Source organism: Mirounga leonina, unplaced genomic scaffold, assembly GCF_011800145.1.
Source record: "Mirounga leonina isolate KUSES-001 unplaced genomic scaffold, KU_Mleo_1.0 Mir_101595, whole genome shotgun sequence".
Lineage (NCBI taxonomy): Eukaryota > Metazoa > Chordata > Mammalia > Carnivora > Phocidae > Mirounga > Mirounga leonina.
In genome coordinates, this window is record NW_023270158.1 from 1,622,064 (window position 1) to 1,642,922 (window position 20,859).

Here is a 20,859-nt window from a genome sequence, read left to right on the forward strand (position 1 = left end):
CTGGATTCCCTCCCCATACTACTTCCGACCACCTAGGAAACATGTTTTGCCTCATTTCTTCACCTGGAAGATGGGATTGTTCTTCAGAAATTATCCAAGGGGCGCCTGGGTGGCTCAGTTGGTTAAGCGACTGCCTTCGGCTCAGGTCATGATCCTGGAGTCCCAGGATCGAGTCCCGCATCGGGCTCCCTGCTCGGCAGGGAGTCTGCTTCTCCCTCTGACCCTTCCCCTGCTCGTGCTCTCTCTCTCTCTATCTCATTCTCTCTCTCAAATAAATAAATAAATAATCTTTAAAAAAAAAAAAAAGAAATTATCCAAAGTCCCTTTTCCTTCTTTCAAAACTCTGATAAATATTTTTTAAACTTATAAACAAATTCCATGAAAGAATAATATTAATAAATAATTTATATTTAAATAAATATTAATAAATTACATAATATAAATTATGTATAATTATATATAACTATGTATAATTATGTTAAAATATATATCAATAACATATATCACAATTATAGATTGTGTACAATTATATACAAAATTTACATATAAAAATTTATACATAAAAACTATATATAATTATAAATTATATATTAAATATTAATAAATATTCACTTTAACATGTGTCAGATTATTGGGATAAATATGTTTTATATATTTTTTCTTAACTCAATCAAGACTCCTTTAGCTCTGTTTATCTCTTAATATTCATTCAAATAGGCAGAGCATTAACACTAGGAAAGCTTTTGTTGTCACATCATTAAATTTTCTTTATCACCAAGTAAGGCGTGAAAGTAGACTTTGAGATTCTCTTAGCTGGCAGTCTATCACCACTTTATGATTTAGAGAAATTATTTTATGATAGCGGTTTAAAAGAGTCTTCAATTTTCTTTATTCTGAATCTTCCTACTATGTAAGCCTCAGAGCTAGCGTTCATGGTTTTACATGGGAAACGAAGACATACACGTCGGTCTTTGCATTCAGCAAACATTTACTTTTTTTTTTTTTTAAGATTTTATTTATTTGACAGAGAGAGAGATTGCGAGAGCAGGAACACAAGCAGGGGGAGCGGGAGAGGGAGAAGCAGGCTTCCCACCGAGCAGGGAGCTCGATGTGGGGCTCCATCCCAGGACCCTGGGATCATGACCTGAGCCAAAGGCAGACGCTTAACAACTGAGCCACCCAGGCACCCTCAGCAAACATTTACTGAGTACCCACATAACACCGAGGCCTTGGGGGAGACACTGATATGAATGGGATAGTCCCTGCCCTCAAAATGATCAGCTTCATCCAGAGAGCAAGAGACTAAATACAGCTATAAAGTTGTGTCAGTTCAACATAAACTGACAAAATTTGGAGGAGGAATAGTGTATTTTCAAAGAGGTCTGAAGAGTTGTTGACTAAGGCTAGCTCTATATTCAGCATCCATAGCCCTAAAACACCATAGGAGGATCTGGGTTTTTAAAGTTTATTTATGTATTTTTTTAGTAAGCTCTACACCCAATGTGAGGCTCAAACTCACTACCCCAAGATCAGGACTCGCCATGCTCCTCCAACTGAGCCAGCCAGGTGCCCCAGGAGGATCTGCTTTTTAAGTCTTCTCCAAAATTCAGTATTGGGAAGTGCTCCTCTTCTGGGACACCTCAACATTGTCAAGATGTCCCTTGAGCTGTGTGCTATTTGCCATCGCTGCGACCACCACACACCGAGTCCCCTCTGCCAACACTCCAGATGCGTAGCTCTCTGAGTGTGAGAGAAAGAGCTCCCAGGACAGGGAAACTGATCCCCACCTTGTTCTCCAAGTGGGAATATTGGCTGTTATGCAAGCATCCAGGGAATATACCGTCAAGTTCTTTGTAGCTTAGGAAAAGGGAGACACAAAGTCTTGCTCTGAATAAGGAATCCTGGAGCCATGCACCAGGCCCTGCTGCTCATGAAGTCCTGTGGTGTCACCATTAAGAAGCCTGTGACTTATTTGAAGGAAGGTTTAAGCCATGAACAGGACCCAGTGCCAGGGTAGTTTCTGGGTGTCTTGTGGTGTCTAGAGGAGCTGAGGGGGTCTGGAGGAGGGAAGTGTGGAAGGTATTTTATGTAATCCTGTGAAAGTGTAATTTATTATTGCTATTAATATTCCTATTCTATTCATAACATATTCATATATTAAATAAATATTAATATATTATTCACATAATATTAATATTTCAAAGGATGATTTTCAAAACCAGATTTTTCTGACATTTTAACAGTAAATATCTCTAACACATTTTTGGTGTGTAAAGTTTTCCCATAAAGATCACAACCTGAGCCGAAACCAAGAGTCAGGCACTTAACCGACTGAGCTACCCAGGCACCCCTCATTTTCCTTTTTTCTTAAGAGTCATTATTTATTTGCTTTTTTCTAGGCAAACATATGGGGTTCCCCTCTATTAGTTATAGAAATAATATATGCTTATTGTAAGAAATATAGCAAAGCATATAAAGTAGAATCTGCCCCCACCCCTTTGTCTTATTCTCAGCACTAGGAGTAACTACTGCTAACACATTTGATAGATGTCCTTTCATACCTCATTTCTAAGTATACCCAATCATATATGCAAATATGTACATTTATTGTTTGTTCCCACAAAAATGGTGAAACAGGTGAAGGGGATTAAGAGTACACTTACCTTGAGGAGCACTAATATATGGAAGTGTTAAATCACTATATTGTACACCTGAAGCTAATGTAACACTGTACGTTAACTATACTGGAATTAAAAATATTTTTTAATGGAATTACACTATATATATCTACTTCTGCACACACCCATTTTCCATGGGTATTTTTTTTATTTTGGTAAATATAGAGCTATCTTGTTTCATAATGGCCACTTACTGTTCTACTGCATTAATGTGCTATCGCATATTTAATTGTTCTTCAACATGTGGACATTGAGGTTGCTTCTATTTTTATCATTATTATATAGTGCATATACTTGAATATATATTTTTATGGTCTCGGTATCTCCAGAGGATATTGTCATTCATCATTGTTTATAACAGCAGATTAGAAGCAATTTACAAGGTGAAACCAGATGATGTTAATCCACAAGAGGGAATGCTATTCAGTCATTAAACATGATGCCGCAGAAGAAAATGTAACCACACGGGGAAAGTGTTCTTGCTGTGTTGTTAAAGGAAAAAGCAAACCTCAGTACGACAGAAACCCAATTTTGTGCATATTATATGTAGAACAAAAGATTGGAAAGTACAAGCAAAGATGTATCTTGAATGGCAGAATTACAAATTATCTTCAGGGTGAGATTGAGTCATTTGATTTTGACATTTTTGTGTTTTTCTATATTTCCCAAACGTTTTGCATTCCGATTTTGGTATAGGCAAAGTTAGGTATAATTTTTTAAGGTTTACAAGTCATAAGCAGCCTTGGGCTAAGCTACACATTGAAAGGAGCAAAAGATCTAGAAAACCGAGGCATTCCCCTGAGACTGCGGGGCTCTGTGTCCTTAATCAACCTGCCACAGAGGGCACAGCCAAGTGACTTGAGGTCTGTGTTGATGTTTTCCCCCCACAGGTATGTTCTTGATGACCAGTACGTCAGCTCGGTAGGAACCAAGTTTCCGGTCAAGTGGTCAGCCCCAGAGGTGTTTCACTACTTCAAGTACAGCAGCAAGTCCGACGTGTGGGCGTTTGGTAAGAATGTGGCCACACGGGCCCCAGCCCCATTTCGTAAGCTCGCTTCCACAACAGGAAACCACAAGAGCAGCAACATCCATTTTTAGCAAAAGCCCCGAGCACTTGCGAAATGACCTTCATGGCCAAAGATAAGAGATTGAAGATGATGGTGACCTATGCTTGGCCCGTATCAGGATGTCTGCCTCGTATTGTACAAAATCCGCATCCTGCTAGCTCCTTTGTATCAAACCATAGGAGATAAAAACTCTTCCACTGAAGAATGCTAACAGTTTTAAAGGAGTCGTTGAGAACTAGAGCTGAGTTTGCGTGAAGTCCAAAACGTTGAAGGGCTTGAGATATAGTCATGAACTTTCGGCGTGAAAGCAGCCGTGACCACCATTCCCTTTGGAAGCGACTAACCCTCTGGGCATGCCTGGTGCAAACCCCAAACACAACTCAGTGCTGTCTTTAGCCCATACTAATTTCAACTAGGGTCCTCATTAAAATTCATCGCTAGATCAGGGGTCAGCAAACCTTGGCTCAGGACCAAGTCTGGTGGCCTGTTTCTGTACATAAATTTTTATTGGAGCAAGCCATGCCCATGCGTTCCTGTATTCTGTCAGATTTTGTACATTTTTAAAATAACTATTACTTTTGGAAAAGTAGTATCGTTCACTTAAAAAATAATAATGCAACATACACAGAAAAAGAAAAAAAAAACCACAAAGATAGCATTGTGGTGAATACTTGATACCCTTTCAGGCTGATTACTTGTCAAAACTAGTTTCAGTCTCCTTGTGTTGATATGCCTTATGAAAGATGCTTTTAAAAATCAGTATCCTTACTCAAGAGTTATAGCTTGTTTTTGATCCCAAAATGGCATTGCCCAGCTTGATTACTCACCCTATGCCCTAGAAGTTGGCTCCAGATATTTTCTGGCTATTTCCCAAAACTAAATCCATTCTTAAGTAATTTGTCCCCAGTGAGGATATTCAAAATGAACCAGGGCCTCTGAAAGCAATTCTCAAAGAGGGGGCCCCACAGATATTTGAAGCAATGATATTACTTTTGAGATAAGTGGATAGCCTTCCAAAGACAGAACTTTTGGATGGTTGTTTTAGAAGGTTGTTAAAAAAAAATACAGCCCCAGCAACTTGTAATAGTGCCTTATTGTAAATATTTTACATAAAATCTGTAGCCCTAAAAGTCAAAGAAATTTTGAAGTTAGTGCTTCATTTACGGTTCTAGAATAGTTTTCTTCCTTCTTACATATTTCTGGCTTGCCAAAGCTTCGAAGCTGGCTGACTGTTGAAATTCTCTGGCTTGGGCACCTGGGTGGCTCAGATGGTTGAGCGTCTGCCTTCGGCTCAGGTCATGATCCCAGAGTCCTGGGATCGAGCCCCGCATCGGGCTCCCGGCTCAGCGGGGAGCCTGCTTCTCCCTCTGACCGTCTCCCCTCACAGCAACTCTATGATGTGCAAATATCGGCTTATTATAGACAGGGAACCCGCTCCGAGAAGGGCTGAGAAACTTACCCAGCCTCTAAGCGGCGGAACTGAGCCTCAAAGGCCACATCTAACTGACCCCACTTCCACCCTCAACCACCATGACCAGAACCCGGTTTTTAAACCTGGAGTCTGCAATGGCCTTGGATGGGCTTCAGGACACCACGAACATCCAGAAACCGAGCACAAAAATGCTGTGTGTTCACTTTCCGAAGAGAGAGCCAATGGTTTTTATCAGGTTCTCAAAAGGACACCTGACCCACAACGTATTAGGAACCACCGAGGCAAAACGGAGGAATGTTGTCAATGATTTTATCTGTAAATTTCCACAGGAAGGCAATTTCACGGTGCACCGAAATTGTTGCACACCACTGCCAAGTCAGAGAGAAAGAAAGGGCGAGGACCTCAGTCAGTCACTCCTCCGGTGGGAGCCGGGGGTTGACTCTGCGGGTGGACGAGGCCCCAGCCGCCTCTCTGAAACAGCCCAAGAATCTTGACCCCAAGGAGCTTCCGATGCGGCTGCCTTTGCCGTTGACCCGTTTACCAGAACGGGCACCCGGGTCCCCGGGAACATGGAGAAGGGTACCCTGGGCTCCAGAAGTGATGGTACAGTCCCACCCTCTATACCCTGTCCTTTTTGCTAGGACTCATCTCCCGGGGATCCCTCGCTCTGCCCCACGGCCTCCCTGATCTGGTGTGGGAGGCTTGTTCAACAAACTCTGTACCTTCTGACATGGGCTCTCTTTCCTTTTTGTCTGCCGTTCGCCCTTCGTGTGGCGCAGGGATCCTGATGTGGGAAGTGTTCAGCCTGGGGAAGCAGCCGTATGACTTGTATGACAACTCCCAGGTGGTTGTGAAGGTCTCCCAGGGCCACAGACTCTACCGGCCCCAACTGGCATCGGACACCATCTACCAGATCATGTACAGCTGCTGGCACGAGGCAAGTGCCCCGCGGGGGCGGGGCTGGAAGGGGCATCAGGTGCATCCACGGCGGTTGCCTAGGACACCACTGGGCGAGTCATTTATGAGGGAAAACACCTGCTACACAGCGGGTGCAACGGCCCCGAGCCCCTTGCCTCAAGTGTCTGTAATTTAAAACCAGCAACGGAGCAATGTAGGTGCTAACGGTTTAACAAACAACTTACATCCAGCACTGTTCCAAGAACTTCATAAATATTAACCCATTTATTCATCAGGCAACACACTATGAAGTAGGTACCAGCATGACCAAAACTAAGAGGAAACAGACCCAGAGAGGTTAAGTGACTTGCCCAAGGTCACACAGCTAGTAAGAGGTAGGCTGGCTAGTCTCCGAGTCCCTGCTCTTAACCACGACACTATGGGTCTGCACAGAGACAATCCCCAGTTGAAGGTTCTGCATATAGTGAGTGTTTTGCACATTTTGGTCCCCCACTTTTAAAATATTCTATTTCACAACTTTTAGAACATTCACGATTTTCATTAGATTCCAATTTATCTTTCCCATACTTCTTTGCACAAAAGTGAGAATGCATATGTGTGTGTGTGTGTTTCCATTTCTTTCTTATGAAAAAAGGAGCATACAAATCCCCTCCGCAGGAGTTGCCCCTCCATCAATGTGCCTATTTTCCAACCATCTTACCAACACAGACCATTGTCAAGCTCCTGGATTTCTGCCAATCTGATAGATGAGAAATGGCATTTTACTGCAGCTTTTATATGTACATCTTTCATTACAATTCAGGTTTACTTTCAAGGGCACGGGTATCTCTTTCTGAGAATTAAATGGCATATCTTTTCCTTTTGTTCTATCAAGTTTTTTGTTTCCCTCACCTTGATTTTAAAGTTCCCTTTATAAATGAAAGAGATTAGTATGTTATCTGTGATAGTTGTAAATATTTTCTCCCAGTTTGTCGCTTATCTCTTAATTTATGGTAGTTTTTGACATGCAAAAGATTTTTTTAAAAATATGATTGACTCTATTAATATTTGCTTTTATTACTTCTGGAAACTGAGTTAAAGTTAGATAGGTTTCCCCAGACCCTGATTATGATAGCATTCACTCAGATTCTCCTCTAGTACTTTTATGGTTTCATTCTTTTACATTTAGATCTCTGATCTAGTTTGTGTTTGTTATCGTATACGGTATGAAGTATGGATCCAAAGATCTCGTTTTCTAATTGACTACCTGCTTGCTGCAGCATCATTTAAAGACCATGTCATTCCCAGGGGCAAGATACCATCTAATGGTGCCGAAATACCTAACATAGGAAATTTCCATATGTATTTGGGATTATTTGGGGACTCCCTCTTCTGTTCTCCGGTCTCTATTCATGTGCTAGCACTGCATTGTTCTAATTATAGAGATTTTATAATATGTGTTAATCCTAGGTAGGCTAGCACTCCCTCATTGTTCACCTTTTTTTATACCTTTCCTAGCTATTTTTACATACATTTTTTAAAACTGAGTTTAATTTTTAAATTTTTTAAATTTTAGCTCCAGTGTACTTAACCTACAGTGTTATATTCATTTCAGGTATTATTTCTGCATATTTTAAAAATCCATGAACTAGAGAATCAATTTGTTCAGCTTGAAACAAACTTGTTCATGTTTTGGAGGAGACTGTAGTTTATATTTTAACTAGGGAAATTTGACATCCTTGTGATATTGATTTGTCCTCTTCAAGAACAAGCAATGATTTTCTATGTGCATAAGTCTACATTTGTATTTTTCAGCAGTGTTTAAAGCTGTCCTCATTTGGGGGTGGGAGGTACGTTTTTGTTTGTATTTTATTTTGGTGTCATTGCTCTTCTAAATGGAGTTTTCTCTTCCATTGTGTCTTCTGGCTGGTTCTTGTACATGTACCTGAAGGCTATTGATTTTATATGTTAATTTTGCATACTGCTCTCCTGCTGAATTCCTTATCATTTGGGTTGGTTCTATCATTCATTCTCCTGGTTTTTCCAGGCATACAACCATATCTTACACAAATAAAGATATTTTTACTGTTTCTTTTCCAATTCTTAGGGTTCTAGTTGTTTTGTCTTTAGTGGAAATGTCCATAGTGTTTCTACACTTAAACAGTCACTAGCTTTAGTTTTGAGGTATACATATCTTCTATATTTTATTTTTAATCCTAACTTTCATAAACTAAGCCATTGGGTTTTTCTTTTATTTAGCTTCCAGAAAAGCGTCCCACATTTCAGCAACTCCTAGCTTCCATTGAACCACTTCGGGAAAAAGACAAACCTTGAAGAAGAAATCAGGAGATCTGATGAGAACGAATGTAAATGCTGGCCAACATTTTCATTCCTTTTAAGGAAAGTAGCAAGACGCAGACAATGTAATTTAGCTAGTTCTTCTTAATAGCGTTCTGTGTGCTGTTTGCCTGTTGTATTATCTCGAAATTGAACAAGAAACAAAAGAGTTCCTTGAAATTTAGGTCAAATTAGTAATTCTGTGTATTACACTTCCCAGCCTATAGCAGAAGCACATTTTCTGATTGTGGTAGACAGAGGGTGTACCATTTGTAAAGATTGCATCGAATTAAAAAATTCTTTGTTGGATATTTGTTCTTTTCCTTATATTGTCACTATCCTGATAATTAAATATGCTATTAACAAGTACCAAAATGTGGACATTTGCCTTCGTGTTTCAATGCTGTCAAACTTTACCATGTATGCAAATCAAAAGGAGAGTTCATTAAAATATACTCCTGGGGCGCCTGGGTGGCTCAGTAGGTTAAGCATCTGCCTTCGACTCAGGTCATGATCTCGGGGTCCTGGGATCGAGTCCCGTGTTGGGCTCCCTGCTTCTCCCGCTCCCTTGACTCCACCACTCTGCTCATTTTTTTCCCTCTCCCTCTCAAATAAACAAATAAAATCCTTAAACACACACAGAGATTCCTAAGGAACTAAGCTTCCAGATGTTCCTCGCAGTCACCCCTGCCCTAGAGGACCTGCTTATACAGTGGGGCAGCATTAGGTGGTCCGTAATTCAATCTAAATGACTCAACTCTCATTTGACTTCTAGGTTAGAACAAAGACTCTTTGGGTCATATATGTATGCCATGCAAATATAAAACTAAAATTAAATAGTATCATTCAAGAAGATATTAAATATATTTCCACATAGAGCAAATTCTTAAAGATGCTAAGGTAAACTTGATGCCTTTTTTTAACTTTAATCCTTATCAATTTGGATACGGTGTAACCACAGTCTTATTTCTAGAATTGATTGCTGCCTTCTAATCATATTCAATCCTTGAGTTTGGGGCTCTGGGGTGCCTGGCTAGTTTGGTGACTGACATTTCTATTTCAGTCTTCTATCTTGACACAAAGGTACGGAAGTATTATTTCAGTTTCTCCTGGTGATTACTAAAAGGTACTTCTGCTTTTACACTATTCCTGGGACTCCTCTCCTTCACGGCCCACTGCTGAGCCCACAGGTTTTCATCTCTTCTGAAGCACTTCACAGTCTTTTCTGTAACATCAAGGAGGGAGAGAGAAAGGCCACTGGAGGCACAATTATACTGAAAAGACACTAAGTGCTGCTCCTCATCTCTGGATGGAAGTTAACCATCTCCCTTAAGAGATCCTCATATTCTGTCTCATCCCACTGACTCCATCACCTCCCAGCTATTTCCAGTGATCTCTCTTGGTTGTTTCTTAACACATACATGCAGAGTCCTGTATTTTCAGAAGAATGGACTTTTGATAGTTTTCTATTTTTTTTACAGAGGTGCACAAATCTCACCTTACAATGAAATGGAACTTTAAAATAACCACTAGGGCATGAATAACATTCAGCGAACATTTCTTGAGCAAGTACTGTCTGACAGGGCTCTTTCCTACCCAAGGGAAAAGAAGGAACCAGTAACTCAACTCCTCTTCTCCTCAACAGGCCCTCGTGAAGTTTGCTTTCCTTTCTTCTCCTTATTTCTTTGTATTTGGTTTTTTAAAAACAATCTTCTTTGTAACAAAAGTAATATACACTTATTGCTAAATTTCAAACAGTACAGAATCGTCTACTATGAAAAGAACCGAAGCAGTGCTTAGAAGCCTGGCTCCCGACATCAAGTCAAGGAAGGTTTTAAGATACCAGTAGAGGTTTATAAGAAAAGCAGCCCAGTGATGCTAGGAGGAGCCAAGGAAAGGAACAATACTCATACCACGTAAAACATGCATAATTTTGAAAATGCTATTTAACCATGTTTAGTGGTGATATCTAGCATTTACAGCTATTGTTTTAAGCCAGGGGACTGCCTACATGCTCTTGGAAGTGAAGAAAAGGTCATCCTCTCCTGACTTGGCTAACCGATTCACCATGACCATTATCTCCATAGAATTTATTTTATTTTTTAAAAAGATTTATTTATTTTAGAGAGCACATGTGAGAGAGTGAGAGGGAGGGAGCAAAGGGAGAGGGAGAGAGAATCTCAAGCAGACTTCCCACTGAGCATGGAGATGCGGGGCTCCATCCCACAACCCTGAGATCATGACCTGAGCCGAAATCAAGAGTCGGATGTTTAACCGACTGAGCCACCCAGGCGCCCCTCTCCATAGACTGTATTAAGTACAGAGTTACTCTAACATTATGCTGGTCACCACAGAGAGTGAGTTGCAGGGTAAAGTTGGGATATTTTCATCAATTTTGAATCCGTCTTCAGGTATGTAGTGGATGCTGTGCTCAGAACCGGGCTGGATTCTGAGGTCTACAAAAGGAGTGTTAGGCTTGGTTCCTAACTGGACAGTGTCAACAATCTTACACACCCCTCTTTAGACTGATCTTAGAGCCACTTTGTACACTAAAGCAATTTAAGAAATTGGGACACATTCCAAGACATTTGAGAGGTCAAGTGTCCCAGGCAGTCAGACAGCAACTTTGTCCGTGGAAGTGACAAGCAGACAGAATCCCCGAAGCCCCAGCACGTAAGTACACGTGAGACCTCAGGAGTGTGAATCTAGTCAGTATTTATTGACTGTCTGCTTTGTGCTCAGCACTACTCAGGCATTGTGGGTGAATACAAGATTTAAGAGATTGGGTACCCACTTCCAGGGAGGACATTCAGTTGAGGTTTCTAGTCACTCCGTGGAGAACAACAGAAGTGAGTTTCTATCAGGTGTGCTCTGGGGGGGCAGGTCCCAGGAGGCCCCTGGGGCTAGTCTTACGTTGTCAGGGAGATGATGATCAAGCATGGATGGAAGTGAAAAGGCAACATCTGTGAACAGCTCTCTGGATTCTCCTCTCTTCTTTAGACCTGTCATCCCGAAGAAGGCATGATCCAGTCCACTCACCGCTGTGGGCAAATCACTATAGTACTTAGATTAACTTAATGTGAAAGAGCGTGCCATCTTTTACACTTGACTTTAAGTGAACAGCGTGTGCCATTCTCGCTCCCTGCAGTTCCGCCATTTCACAGAGACGGTCCTTAAAAGCGATCCATCTGGGCTCCATAGAAGGCCCCACTTGCTCCCACCATATATCCCTCTTTTCTCTTTCCACTCCAGCCAGGCAACAGACATTTCCACTTCCATTACCCCGAACAGCCGGTGAGGCCAAAGACACATTTTTCTCTATTACTCTCAAACATGAACAGAAGTGAAATCTCGAGGCAGAAATAAATACTGAAAGCCAGTGAAGATGCCCTCTCCTCAGGCATGTCTTCTTGGGGTAAATTTTCCTGACCAGAGCCATAGTTTTGATATCTAATGACAGCTTTATAATCTCCTATTATCTGTACCATAAAATTAACATTTGCATGCAATAAAATCACCTCAAGAGGAAATCAAACAGGTTTTCCTAAAATGAAGTCTGAACAGCACCAACATTTTGGAATCCTGGATTATTTTCTCCTTTACTCAAATTCACGGAGGCATAAGGATTTTCTTCACTTCTGGCTGGATCGTTCCTGTTAAATAAAGCGAAGTCACCTTGGTATAGCGTTGCTGAAGGACCTGGCCTCCCTTGGACCCCACTGGCCCAGGCTTCTGACACCTCAGCATCAAATCGCTCGTTGGTGAATCTATCCCCTCCCGATGGACTGGGAACCCCTAGAGAGCATGAGATTCCCTCCTTTTGCCCCACGATTGGTTGGTGGGAAGGCTGGCAGAGCGTGGGAGGCTGCTTAGGGTATCTGCTCCAGGGTCAGAGAGAGCGCACTTCTGTTCCTCAGTTTGCCTATTTGGAAAACGATGGCGGGTCTGCCAAGTCCAGGAGATGGTGCTGGCAGAGCACTCACGGTACCTGGCACGCAAGCCTCCACAAATAGTAGCCAGGATTATTCTTTATAGAAACCAAGTGGTCACTTAGAAACGAAGTGGTCATTTAGCCAAGTGCCTCCTTTTTAAAGAGCTTCCCTACTAAATGATCAGCTTCCCAAGTGTCCAGACCAGAGCAGGACAGCTCTGTCGCACAACCACCAGGTTTGCAGACCGGCTGTGGATCCCAAGCTGTTACTGACAAGCCGTGTCAGTTTGAGAGAGTGACTTGGTCTCTCTGAAGCTCAGTTTGGTACATACATGAAGATAATTAGATAATTACATATTGACATCATATGTTTGCTGAGACTATTAATGCGTCCAAGTACTGAGCAGGGTAGCCAGCATGCGGCATGAAGGAGGTTCCCCAAGTAGCTCATGTGCAAAGGAAGAATGCTTCTCAAACCATCATGTGCATACAAATCACCTGAGGGTGGCCTTACTAAAAACGCAGACCCTCCAACCGCAGACAGGTCTCTGAGAAACTGATAATTGTTGTTGGCTTTGGGAAGGGAACTTGGAGGCAAAGGGTGGCAAGAAGATTCTGGGTATCCTTTGGAGTTTTTATAATTCTAACCATATGAATGTATTCCATTCAAGGCCTAATTTTCTTAACTGAAGCTATTTTAGGGAACTAAAAATCTCCACAGTGAAGAACTGAGCAAAATAGACCAGGGCATGTCAAAATTCCATCATGAACACGTTAGGCAACCTGCAGTGTGCACAGTTTTGGTAGGTGCTACAAAATATTATTAACATTAATTACATAAGCCTAATGAAAGCCAGTGATTTCTCAAGGTCAGAAAAACCATCTAGTGGCAGAGCAAGATTATAAATCAGGTCTCTGGCGATTTAAATCCTCACTGGACTTGGATCTTCCATTCAAGAACACATGAGAGGGCACTGTGGCCCCTGAGCTACGGAGATGACAGGGAGCATGGGCCACCTGAGGGGGAATGAAGATGATGGAAGGGTGGCAGTTTGAGGCGAATCGCAGAGCTCATTCTAGAATGGTTTTACAGTGCCAACCATCACTGAGCCAGTCTCCGGGGTCACTTCTAGACCAAGGAAGACTAGGAGTGCGGATAATCCCCTGAGCCTGCCTGCCTCCCCTCCCCGAGTTTGCAGGACCTCCCGGCAGTAGGGAAAGGACACTGTGGCCAGGATGGAGTTTCCCCGGGCTCACTCGAAAGCCCTAGGCTGAACATTGCACGCCAGCTAGGAAGGCAAAGTGCTGACAAAATCTGGGAAATTTCTAGGGGATGCATCAGAATATTTAGGTGCAAAATTGTCCAAAAAAGTAATTGGCTTATACAACCTACCACTTGCTGCAAATTTTCCAGTTAGTTTTCCCTAAACCTTTCTGTTTTAAGATAAGGTAAGTCTAGGAAGGGTCACTTACTTCCTTCGATTTCTGATCCCGGAGAAGATGAGCAGGACAATGCCAACCACCACCACTCCCATCACGACCCCAAAAACAATCAGCCATATGGTGACAGGTGGCTGGTAAGGGGGTCCCAGTGTTGGCTGAATCCCCAGAAACTCCAGGCTCTTGTCATCCAGGCGGAAAGCATCATTGATACGGCCCCGGGACATCCTATTCCCAAAAGCAAAAACACTTAGGCAAAACAGAATTGTGTGTAATTATTTACTTCTTACATCATTGCTCCCGAAAGGATTTGATAAGCCTTAGCCTAAGACTGTACACCTCAAATAGCGATGAAATCAAAGGCGATAGACAGGTCCCATGAAAGGTACGAGATCTGACAATTAGGCACCTTTCATATCTTGTAGCCTAGATTAGGTCTGGCAACGGCTTCCTTGGAAAATTGGTTTGCAAGTGTGGAAACATGCAACTGGCTGGTGTTTGTTCATCCATGACTGCTGTGTTGTAAAGGCAAAGTCAGCGTATTTGGCAAGAATTTCCCTTCTGTCAGAGTAGGTGTACAATGACTTTATATCAGATAACAGAAAAGGACAATTGGGTCCATCTCTTCTACAAATCAACCCAGGTCCTATACCCAAGTCTTGACGGTTGTAGTTTCCAAATAAAAGTGATTGACCTTTGGAGGCAGGGGAGGAACGCAGGAGAGGGGTCTTTGCCAATTTCTCCAGCACTGGGGATGGGATATGGCTAAATTTTAGAGAGCAAAAAAGGATGGAGGGGATTTTAAAAACCAAAACTAGGGAAATTGAGAATATTCTGAATTGAAAGCCCAAGGGTCTGGCAGCCCATCCTCCTACCCTTGGGTGTAGTACAGGTCAGGAGGTCAAAAGGAGAGAGGGAGATCTGTCAGAGCAGAATTAGCCATGTAACCTCAGCCTGAATTTGTCTCAAGTCATTCTGGAAACGGGAGATTTGGGACCCCCCGCAGCTCACAAGGAGGGCTGGGCTCTTTAATGCTGATCTCAGCTGCCACTTTTCCCCAGGACAGAAACAAGTCATTTGGAGGCCGACGGTGAAGTCTTTGGATGTGGGTGGGTTGTACACCCCAACTAAGCCAGATTTTCCAGGCCCACTCTGCCCGGCAGGTCTTGGATTTGCTTCCAGAGATGAACAGCAGCTCAAGAGGGCCACCTAGCGGGCTCCCCCATAGCAGCAGGTATCTTAAGCCTTTTTTTAGTGTCCTCGATCTGTTCTTTCTCGCTGTTTGGGGAAACAGACGAGGCACCTTGGGCCAATCGTTCCTTCTAGATGCTCACTGCCCACAGTAAGTCCCTCTCCTAGTGTCGAGGCCAAGCGACAGCTAAGGAATCCTATTCTTGCCCACCTCGTTTCTGACTCTGGTTACTGAAACGATTCCTTCATCCGAGTCCCTACAACAAATGCTGGCAATACGTGTCCATGTCCCTTCTGCATTTACCATTCTGTATGCGTGCAGGCCAGACCTTCTTCAGCCAGTACGTGCTGCCTTTGCCCGAGAGCATTCTCAGACCACAAGGGGCTGCCCGGCCTGCACACCAGAACTGCCGGGGAAGCCATGGCACCAGCCAGCACTTCGCAACCAAAGGCTGGTGGGAGGCGGCGGGTAAATACCCCAGCGCGGATGGACAGTTCAGGTGCATGATGTGCTCAGTGTCCCAGAATTCCCCGGCACCATGGAGCTCTAGTTGCTCACCGCGGTCCCTTGCTCGATAACATGTCATTTATGATCTTCCTTCTATCCTCTGCCCCTGTGCACTTTTCTTTCTCAGAGCTTCTGGAGATCACCTCCCAAATCAACTACTTATACTCCAATAACTGTTTAAGAGCCTGCGTACGGAGGAGCCCAAATCAAGAGAGATCCTTCTGGAATTAAAACCCCAGTCTTTAAGCTGAAAAAGGACTCAGAACAGTGCCCGGCACACAGAGCACACTAAACCACAAGCCCTTGTCGTGGGTGCATTCATCAGCCTCCCTCCCCCTTAGAGAGCTTGTTTGAAAGTAAAATCACCTGATGGCCTCTTCCACGTCAGCTCTAGGAATGATATCAGACACATTTCCAGGTAAAGTGACAAAGAAGGTGAAGGAGATTCTGGGTTTCAAATCATTCACCCACACGTTATCCTCCCTGCAGAGAAAAGAAACATCTTCCCTTGTGGTACGGACGACACAGCAAAGAGAATGGGGGCTCCCCCTGCCAGTGAAAAGGGGGTGGGAGCGGGGCGGGGGGGGGAGTCACAGGGTGAAGGCGAGAGACATGGGATAGGGCGAACAATGGAAGGATGTGATTGTCCCCACATCCTCGACACTTCCCAAAGCACATGAACTCAAGGACACAAGTTGGAATAACACACTATTGGCACTATCCGTTCTGCCCCCTAGATGAACCCCATTTTCTTTCAATGATAGAAAAATTTCGAACTGAAGGCAGCTGAAGAACCAGTGAGGAACCATGGGTGCCCCAGGATTGTGATAAACACCGTGGCGGGCAGCGATGGCTCAGCACCATGAACAGAGGTGGTGCGTTCCTCCACCCCAGTCCCACAAGGCAAAACCCGTCGCGTTACACCCACAGCGGGGGGAGGGGGTAAGAGTGGGCTTTACCAACAAGGTGACAAGACTGGCCTCTCCCAGCTGCCACAGGGATCCTGACAAAACCTAAGGCAGATCCTGTGGCTCCCAGCCCTTCTCACTCAGAAGAAAGCCAACGTCCTTGGAATGCTTGCGAGGCCCAGGAGAACGTTCTTCTCCCCCTCCTACCCCCACGCCCCACTACCGCCCTGACCACACCTCCTACTTGTCTTCTATGAGCTAACTGCTCCAGCCCCACTGGCCTCCTTGCTGTTCCTTCAACAGGTGGAGGATCTTCGTTCCTCAGAATCTTTCCACCTGCTACCTACCTTCCCCTTGTCTGCTTTGCTGGTGCTCTCCTTGCTTCAGATGTTTGCTCAAGGATTCATGAGGCCTTTTCTGACTATTGCAGTTAAAGTCGAACTGTAGACACACCAGCACTCCCTAGCCCCTCATCTGTGGTATTTTTCTCCCTTGAACTTGTCACCATCTCATTCTAGTATATTTCACTTAACATATTTTGCTGATTGTAATCCACACATGAAATACACATTAAAGGCAAGTACAGTGAAGGCAGAGATGTCTGTCTTTTCCTTTCAGTGCTGAGGGTAGAGGAAGCATTTGGTGGAGGGAAAGGGAGAGGAAAAGAGGAGGGAGAGGAGAAGGGAGGAGACGGGAAAAGAGAACAGTGCTCTTGCAATCTATAAGTCAAGTAAGTCACAGTCCTCCCTAAAGAGAATGGCCCAAATTTCAGGATATCAGAGTAGTTCCAGAGTCATTAGGAGGTTTTTCTTAATTTTACTTGCATAAAAGTTTAAGCACAATATCTTTTCAGGCCCAAGAGAAAGAGAAATACTGTTTAGAGTAACTCACACAAAAGGGATCATCTGGTTTTTGACTTTTGAAAAATACTCTCTCATGGCATATGCAATAGATGACCGGAACAAGTACATCTCATTGTCATTCCATTTGTACTGCAAATTCAAAAGAAAAACACTGCTCAGTAGGGATCATGGGATACATTCAAAACCTGATATTCCAGAAGCATTATTTTTACATTTTCTAATACTCTGGAGAATCTTGCTATTCATTAGGTCAGTGACCTCCAACTTGTGTGGGCACCAGCATCCCCCGGAGGGCTGGTCAAACCACTGAAGAGTGGGCCCTACCCTCCTGAGTTTTTAATTCAGAAGGTCTGGCATGGGACCGGAGGATTTGCATGTGTAACAAGCTCCCAGGTGGCACCTGTGCTTTAAGGACCATGTTCATGGATCCTTTTCGGTTTGAGAGGAGCCAAGATAAACATCCTGAGGGCAGCTTTATGGATGGGAGCCGTGCGAGTTGTGGGTTTTAGTTAAAATGTCCATGTATTGTACACCTGAGACGAATATAACACTGTATGTTAATTATAGTGGAAAGAAAAAAATAAGTTTAAAAAAGAAAAAAAAAATCCAGGTATCGTAGGCAAAGATGCAGAGCTTTTACTGTGTATATAGTAAGTTCTCAGATATGTACACGTGTACAAGAAAAAGAAACTTGAGGTTCAAAGGAAAAAATAACTGTTTGTCGACAAGGTAATTTGTTCTTGTTTTGCGGTGCTAAACAAACAGCTGGCGTATTTGCATAGTCTGAACATTTGCTAAAAGAGTAAAAAAGCATTCACTCTTTCCTCCAGTAGCTGGCAGTAGAAATCAATGAATGGCACAAATTTTGCCTCTCTCCTTTCCCTTTTAGAAAAAACAATGACAAGGTTTCACAGAAGATTTGTTACATTAACCTCAGCTTGATACCACTCAGGTTTGGCAAAAAAAGCTGCTTTAAGAGTACTAATAATGTTATTAATATCGCTACTATGAATATTCTGGTTACTATTTCCATATTAAAAAAAAAAGTAAGGCAAACAATGAATCATGGAACACTACATCAAAAACTAATGATGGGGGCGCCTTCTCCCTCTGATCCTCCCCCTCTCATGCTCTCTGTCTCCCATTCTCTCTCTCAGATAAATAAATAAAAAATCTTAAAAAAAAAAAAACTAATGATGTAATGTATGGTGATTAACATAACATAAAATAAAATTTTAAAAAAAAGTAAAGGTTGGGTTCACAAAACCATGCCAAAGATCCGGCTGGACTTTGCCATACAACAGGTTGACCTGGGCCGAGATTCTGGCCTGGATGCGCCGGGGGTGCTAAAGCAGGAGGCCGGCCCCAGCAAAGCAGCCTGCTACTCTGCTAAGGGGCCTCAGAGCGGCCAACCCCTCTGAAGACCAACCCTCTGAAGACCAACCCCTCTGAAGACCATTTACCAATCCCTCACTGCAGGGAAAGAGAACATGGGGACAGACGTCAAGAAAACCAGATAACTGAAAAGGATCCTGATCTGCTGGATCCTTTAAAGGAACTAAAATGTATTGGGCCAAGGAAGCACTAATATAAAGATAAGAGAAATAATCCCACAGACATTCAATGATGGTGAAGAACTGGAAATCTGAACGCTTAAGATTTGGGAAGGGATGCGCCTTCATTTTTATTATTTCTTTCTTAAAGCTTCCTTTTTCATGGAACACTTCATCTAAAACTAATGATGTAATGTATGGGGATTAACATAAGAATAAAAAAAAGCTTCCTTTTTCACTCCTACTGTGTTATCTATGTTTAGCTGTCTTACTTAGCTAGGAAAATGACGCTGTAACGACCGTGGAGCCTTAGGCAATATTTAACTTGGCAGGAAACAGAAGGGGGTCGAAATGTAATCTTCGGCTCTTTCCAGTGCAAATCACAATTTTCTGTTGCGCCCAGGGCCGCTCCATCCAACAGTCCCAGGCTGTCCTCTCATCCTACACGGCCTCCTGTGCTCCCCATCTGCCTGGGGCTGCCCAGTCCTCTCCTCTTTCCCAAAGCCACTGCTTCTTCAGCCTGGCTAGCCTGAGACAGGTGTCTAGTAGAGCAATAGCTGCTGAAAGGAATTCACACGCAGGTGTGAGTGATCTGGTTTGCCGTGAAACATTCGGTTATCCCCAAATGCGGATAGACATCAGTAGTTCTCAACTTTGGCTGTAATTAGAATCACCCAGGGGAGATTTTAAAACTCTTGATGCCCAACTCTTGGTGCTACACCTCAGAACAATTAAGTCAGAATCTCTGGAAGTGGGACTCGAGCTTTAATATTTTTTAAACATCCCATACGACTCCAGACTCCAGGGTGCAGCCAGGTTTGAGAAATCTTATTGTAAATCAGAGCTTCCCAGTTTAGTGTATACAAACCAGCTGGGGGCTTGTGAAAATGCAGATTTGGCTTAAGCAGGTCCAGGGCTGGGGCCTAAGATTCTGCATTTTTAACAAGCTTCCAGGATATGGATGATTGACTAAAACAAAACAAAGCAAAACTATCTACAGTACTTCTAAAAACAATCTCTCAAAACATAACCTTGTCCTCTTCCTCAAATACAAGTAATGGTGATAAGAGTGAATTAAGATGATGGACACTTGGGGTGCCTGGGTGGCTCAGTCCATTAAGCTTCTGACTTCCGTTCGGGTCATGATCCCAGGGTCCTGGGATTGAGCCAGCATCCCTGCTCAGTGGGGAGCCTGCTTCTCCCTCTCCGTCTGCCACTCCCCCTGCTTGTGCTCTCTCACTCTCTCTCAAATAAATAAAATTTTTTAAAAATTATTTTTAAAAAAGGGTGGACACTTGATATTTAAGATTGGATGTTTTCTCATTGATCTTCATAGCACTTGAAAGTAACAAGGAAAAAGTAGACATCACCAATCCAATAAAGAACGTGTTACTGAAAAAAAAAAAAAAGCCCAAGAGCCAGAATCTGGAGCTTGTAGTTTTTAAGAGAAACATGTGGCCTGTCTTCTTTTAGAACACACTGGAATGGGCTTATTTGTCCCATTTAAGGGAGTGCATTAAGAAGTAAAGGACGGGGGTGCCTGGGCGGCTCAGTAGGTTAAGCATCCGGCTCAGGTCATTATCTCAGGGTCATGAGATCGAGCCCCAGTGGCAGACTCCACGCTCAGCAGGGAATCAGCTTCTCTTCTTCTCCCTCTCCCTCTGTCCCTCTGCATGTGCTCTCTCTCAAATAAATAAATAAAACTTAAAAAAAAAAAAGGAAGAAGTAACGGACACACTGTCCAGAATACTCACTGCTTTTTCTCCAAGAGCTGATTTTAGGCTTATCCTCACTTTAATGCTTTGGTCAGCATCTGATTAAAGAGAAATCATAGACTGTTGGTTACAGATGACAGATTGACCATGTGCATTTATTTCCTTCCCCTCCCAAGATCCCACCAAAGTGATAGTAAAGGAATTTTTTAACAGGTATAAATACATACACTTTTGGAAAATGAGAAGTAATGGAGCCGGGGGGGTGGGGGGGGGTCAGAAAGCCATGGCCTAATGTGTATGCAGAGGCAGTACAGACCCCAAAAGTCCCACAGAGTCCCA

At 43.1% G+C, this 20,859-nt stretch overlaps 2 protein-coding genes across 5 annotated transcripts in view; one reads left to right on the top strand and one right to left on the bottom strand.

The window, feature by feature from the left end:
• BMX (BMX non-receptor tyrosine kinase) overlaps positions 1-8,780 on the top strand; it is a 49,602-nt gene extending 40,822 nt beyond the window's left edge. For all 4 annotated transcript variants that reach the window (XM_034999928.1, XM_034999949.1, XM_034999920.1 and 1 more), the window contains exons 17-19: positions 3,569-3,687; positions 5,957-6,114; positions 8,334-8,780. In XM_034999928.1, coding sequence (XP_034855819.1) covers positions 3,569-3,687; positions 5,957-6,114; positions 8,334-8,408 — 352 coding nt within the window. In that variant the 3' untranslated portion in view covers positions 8,409-8,780. The remainder of the gene's footprint in view (positions 1-3,568; positions 3,688-5,956; positions 6,115-8,333) is intronic.
• A 3,148-nt stretch (positions 8,781-11,928) lies between these two features.
• ACE2 (angiotensin I converting enzyme 2) overlaps positions 11,929-20,859 on the bottom strand; it is a 37,779-nt gene continuing 28,848 nt past the window's right edge. Inside the window, exons 14-18 of the mRNA XM_034996559.1 lie at positions 20,560-20,618; positions 17,281-17,381; positions 15,848-15,964; positions 13,816-14,010; positions 11,929-12,064 (exon numbers count right to left, since the gene is read on the bottom strand). Of these exons, the coding sequence (XP_034852450.1) occupies positions 11,956-12,064; positions 13,816-14,010; positions 15,848-15,964; positions 17,281-17,381; positions 20,560-20,618 (581 nt within the window). The 3' untranslated portion in view covers positions 11,929-11,955. The remainder of the gene's footprint in view (positions 12,065-13,815; positions 14,011-15,847; positions 15,965-17,280; positions 17,382-20,559; positions 20,619-20,859) is intronic.